Source organism: Penaeus monodon, chromosome 13, assembly GCF_015228065.2.
Source record: "Penaeus monodon isolate SGIC_2016 chromosome 13, NSTDA_Pmon_1, whole genome shotgun sequence".
NCBI lineage: Eukaryota > Metazoa > Arthropoda > Malacostraca > Decapoda > Penaeidae > Penaeus > Penaeus monodon.
Window position 1 is genome coordinate 5078948 of NC_051398.1, and position 5000 is coordinate 5083947.

The 5000-nt window shown below is 34.1% G+C and overlaps 2 protein-coding genes across 3 annotated transcripts in view; one reads left to right on the forward strand and one right to left on the reverse strand.

Moving 5' to 3' along the window:
• Positions 1 to 2002, forward strand: part of LOC119580063 (probable rRNA-processing protein EBP2 homolog) — a 9739-nt gene extending 7737 nt beyond the window's left edge. For both annotated transcript variants that reach the window (XM_037927965.1, XM_037927966.1), the window contains exons 7-8: positions 643 to 716; positions 1144 to 2002. In XM_037927965.1, the coding sequence (XP_037783893.1) occupies positions 643 to 716; positions 1144 to 1381 (312 nt within the window). In that variant the 3' untranslated portion in view covers positions 1382 to 2002. The remainder of the gene's footprint in view (positions 1 to 642; positions 717 to 1143) is intronic.
• Positions 2003 to 2137: 135 nt separating this feature from the next.
• Positions 2138 to 5000, reverse strand: part of LOC119579855 — a 5975-nt gene continuing 3112 nt past the window's right edge. Inside the window, exons 6-8 of the mRNA XM_037927706.1 lie at positions 4854 to 4951; positions 3719 to 3846; positions 2138 to 3067 (exon numbers count right to left, since the gene is read on the reverse strand). Coding sequence (XP_037783634.1) covers positions 2971 to 3067; positions 3719 to 3846; positions 4854 to 4951 — 323 coding nt within the window. The 3' untranslated portion in view covers positions 2138 to 2970. The remainder of the gene's footprint in view (positions 3068 to 3718; positions 3847 to 4853; positions 4952 to 5000) is intronic.

The following is a 5000-nucleotide window of genomic DNA, read 5'->3' on the forward strand; positions in this document are numbered from 1 at the left end:
TTAAAAGTGTAGTATTTACACTGTCATTGGTATTGAAAAAAAAGTGGTTGGATGAAACTTTTAATATTTTTATATATTTTTCTCATATTTAAACCTTCCTTGCTATTTTGCATTGTTAAAGTGTTATGTTACATTAAATAGTGCAAATACTGTACTGCTTCAATTCTACCTTAAGCAAATTTCACAGTAATTTGAGCCCAACTAGGCTCCTCCTTAGGAAGCAGTCATTTTCTATAGATAGATAGATAGATAGATAGATAGATAGATAGATAGATAGATAGATAGATAGATAGATAGATAGATAGATAGATAGATAGATAGATATAGATATAGATATAGATATCAGTAGAGACTGCTCAAGATACAGTTTCAGTACTGTTTTGACACTTTTCTCATTGTGTGTCTTCAATCCAAGAAATAGTATTTTGCATTTGTAGTTCAGGCAGGTACCCACATCAGGGTGGTTCTCATTTCTTACATTTTACTTTAAGGAATAAAGAAAAAAGAAAATCCTTTGTGGTCAGGGGTTGTCCAAGAGTGTTGAATTGGTTTTTGTGATTCATGTTTGTACCTGGTTATGCAGTAAAGGTAGGAAATGTTTATGCTTGAGTTAATGAATAGTAACCCATCTTTTATTTGCAGGGTAAGACAGACAACATTGATTTCCTGAGCAACAAACCGCTGCGAGAACAGAGAAACAGAGTAGATGGAAGAAAGTGAGTTATTTGAATAATTGTACACAGAATATCATGCTAATAAATAGAAACTCTTATGTGAATATACATATATTTAGAGTTTAATTATATGCCAGTTGCATTTAACAAACATTATATATATATATATATATATATATATATATATATATATATATATATATATATATATATATATATATATATATATATATATATATATATATATATATATATATATAATTTAAATGTACATACATTTATGTATGTATGTATATATATGTAAGCATTTGAATTTTAAAATGTTATAGAAGACATTCTTACATATACTTCCCATTTTCTGGTTTCAAAAACACCAAATTTCCTTTCTGCATTTTGATTTTGTTTCTCCAGTATTTTTATTTTTGTCCCACATACAATGCTCTGCTACAACTCCTTCCGTCTTTGGCAGAACGAACCTTCGGCGAGCGATGAAGGACAGGAAGTACGGCAAGGGAGGCGTTCGGCGCAACGAGAAGAGGAACAATGCAAACGACCTGGATGACGAGCCACGCCATGGGGGTGGCTTCCAGAAGGGGGGGAACAAGTTTAAGGCAGGGAGGGGGGCAAAGGGGGGGAAGGGGGGTAAGATGAACGCGGCCAAGATGAGACCGGGCAAGAGACGCAGACAACAGATGAAGGGCCGCTAGAATTAAGGAGTATTTAGGAATTTCAAATTGTGTGAAAGTTTTTTTTTTTTTTTTTTTTAAGATTTAGGAATGCATGACAGTCAGGGATACATGGATATTTTTTATTAATATTGATGTACAGAGGAGTGGTTGTATGTTTCCTTTGTATGCTTTTACTTGTTATTTTTCTTTATTTCGTTTATTGTAAAAATAAGGTGACCTCCATAGTGCATCTAGCAGTGTACATGAAAGTGATGCTGAAAGAGTTAGATTCAATTTGCTGATGTTTATTGCTCTGATATATTTTACTTTGAAGAGAAAAATATATCTGCATTTCATAAGATAGATCATATTGTCAGTAAGTTATTAAATCTTTACAAAGAAGAGTATATGCTAGGTAATTCTTGTTGGAAATTATTGGCAGTAATGTTGAACTTCTAGATTTTCTATTATTAGGAAAATAGGATCAGAGAACCAAATCAACGTCTATTGCAGGGCATTGATTCTCTGCCGTCGGTGGAGAAGTACTTGGTGGTGACTTGATTTTACAGTTATTGTGACTGTAGCCAAACTGTAACCTTTTTACTGGATGTTATGTGCAAACAGTCATACTTCTCCAGCTGTAATAAAAGATTGAATGTATTCCTTGTGTGAATTTCCCTGGAAAGATACTGAAATACATTGTTTATATTTTTCTTTTATATTTTCTTTGCCATCCTTCATGAAGCATATTGTGAGAAAACCAAAAAGCTGGATTTTTAGTATTGACGAGGGTAAAGCAAAGCATCCTTTCCTTTTGATAATATATTGTTATTTACAATGAGACATAAAGTAAGTATATTTTATTATCCTTTACCATTCATATTGCTTTTTTCTATCACTAGAGTATTTGAGAGAGATGACAGGAAGAGGTCAGATGAAACCCAAACAAAAGTTGTAACTGGAAAAGAAAAGTGAAAACCATCAGTTACATTTTAGCAACGGATAAAAAAAAAAGGAAGAAAGTCTTATAGATTGACTTAGACTGGATGTCCAGACCACACCCAAATTAATGCATAAAAATCAAATATTTATAGTTAACTGGAATATGCCCTTACTTCGTGTGTACGTACTGTTGGTTGGGTATGGTCTTCCTTTTCCTGCTTTTCGTATAACAAATAAATCATTAATACCCAAGAAGGGATTTCCTCTAAAATAATTAACACACTTCATAACATTGTCGATTTCATCTGGTAAGATTTAGTGATTGGCTCCTAATGAACAAAAGCTTGTAGTTGAGAAGGGAATTAATCTAATAATAATAACGCTTATCATTAAAAAGGTGAATCACAGTTGTATAACACACAGAATAATGATGGTCCTTGTTTGGGTGTTAAATGAGTACTATGTACATAACTGATACATGAATAAAGAGACTGAAAACTAAATAAATAAATAGATAAACAGATGAACAAAGAGAAGAAAACTTCGAAAAATGGACAATAAGAATCACGCTAAAACACACTACCTTAGACACTTCCATAAACGCCCCCATTACAAAACTTGATGAAAACAAAAATAAAACATCCAATGCCCAATATAACCCATGCCATCTGTTTTTATCTCAGTTACTAATAAGTGCAGCTCGAAGTCCCGTCAAGCAGTCCCGAATCTTTCAGTCTTTTTCTTGAAGACGTATGTGAACTGAGGGCGCCCGCCATTGTGCTCCTGGAGAGAAAGTGAGGGAAATATTACTATCTTTGTATATATATAAAGGCGGATACGGAGACTGAGGCCCAAGGTAGGGGATCAGCCCTACCTTGGACCTCAGCCCTCGTCGCAACTAATTTTCCAGGGTCTTTTCATCTCCTTTACTTTCCCTTCCCTTCGTCGTCCCCTTCTGTCCACTTATCCTGATCGTTAGCTCATGCTTACCCTTTTCGCCTCAGTACTTTATCATAGTGGTATATGACCTTTGATGTCTAGTACATTTAGTGGTTTTAACCATTACCATTACCTAATTACATGTAAAGAAGGAAATTCCAGAAATGGAAATTATTACTTAGATAGAACGCAAACGCTGGACGAAAAAATAAAATTATATTCGGCCACAGTGGAGTTAGATCACCAAGGTCCTTCCTCCCTGATAGTTGTTGAATTAATGGGATATAATAATTTATAATGATGACTGATGTAATTAATTCAGTATATTATGGATACATGGTAACATACCTGCACTATCATCTGCATCTACTGGCTGATCATAAATTGAATACATCACAGTAACATGACAAAAATAAAAGGAAAGGAAGAGAAAGCACAACAAACACACAAAACATAACAAAAAAACACAAGACTACAAAAAAGCAATGAACCCACGTGAGCAAGTGCGCGGCGAGTGACCCAGACGAGCCATGACCTCGGCTAAGGAGGCGGCTGACCTCGCACACATTCATATGACCTCGTTCGCCCGGCAGACGACCGTCGGCGACGTCCACGACCCACAGCTGTTGGTTTTGATGGGGGTTGACTGTTAACATAATTTCAGAAGAAAAATTCGAAGAAATACTACGACTGACCCCCTCCCCCCTCCCCAGTCCCTTGCTCTTTGTTGTCGGGGGTGGGGGAGGGGTAAGGAGACGGGGACTGAGGCCCAAGAAGGAACAGCCCTGCCTTGGCCCTGAGCCCTCGCCTCTACTCATTCCGCAGGGTCTTTTCTTCTCCCCCTCTCCCTTTCTTTCTCTTCTTCATACCCTTCTTCTGTCCACTTGTCCTAATCGTTAACTCCTTTTTACCCTTTTTACCACAATACTTTACCATAGTGCTATATGACCTTTGATGTCTAGCACATTTATTCGTTATAACCATTAACCATTAATACGACCGACATTATGGTGCCTATTCTGATAATATTATAATTTACCATAAAGATGACAATGGCAGTATCAGGCTAAATATAATAATGCCGATTTAACAATGCTCTTATTTGCGTGATTACGCAAATATTTACAAAATTATTATCATCATCATTATTATTTTTTTATTATTGTTATTATTATTATTTTTTATTATTATTATTATTATTATTATTATCATTATTATTATTATTATTATCATTATTATTATTATTATTATTATTATCATTATTATTATTATTATTATTATTATTATTATTATTATTATTATTATTATTATTATTATCATCATCATCATCATCACCATCATCATCATTATTGTTTTCATTATCATTATCATCATCATCACCATTATTACCATTATTATTATTACTATTATTGTTGTCGTTATTACTATCATCATTATTATTACTATTACTATTAGTATTATCATCATTATTGTTACTATTACTATTATCATCATTATTACTAATAGCGAAAACAAATATAAGAATGACGATAAAAATGGTAACAACAATAATAATAACACTATACCTAACAATACTAAATTAATAACACAAAAAAAACTCTCAGACGCGGATTTCCAGATCATTCCTTACCGCGAGTTGAGGTCCTATCCTGGCCAGGTCACTGAGAAGAGCAGGGGACGCTGAGTGTTCTTCAAAAACGCCTTGTTTTTCTTGAGGTGATTCGTGTTCTGTTGTTTTGCGGGAAAGATAATTACAGAACAAAATTATTCAAGGATA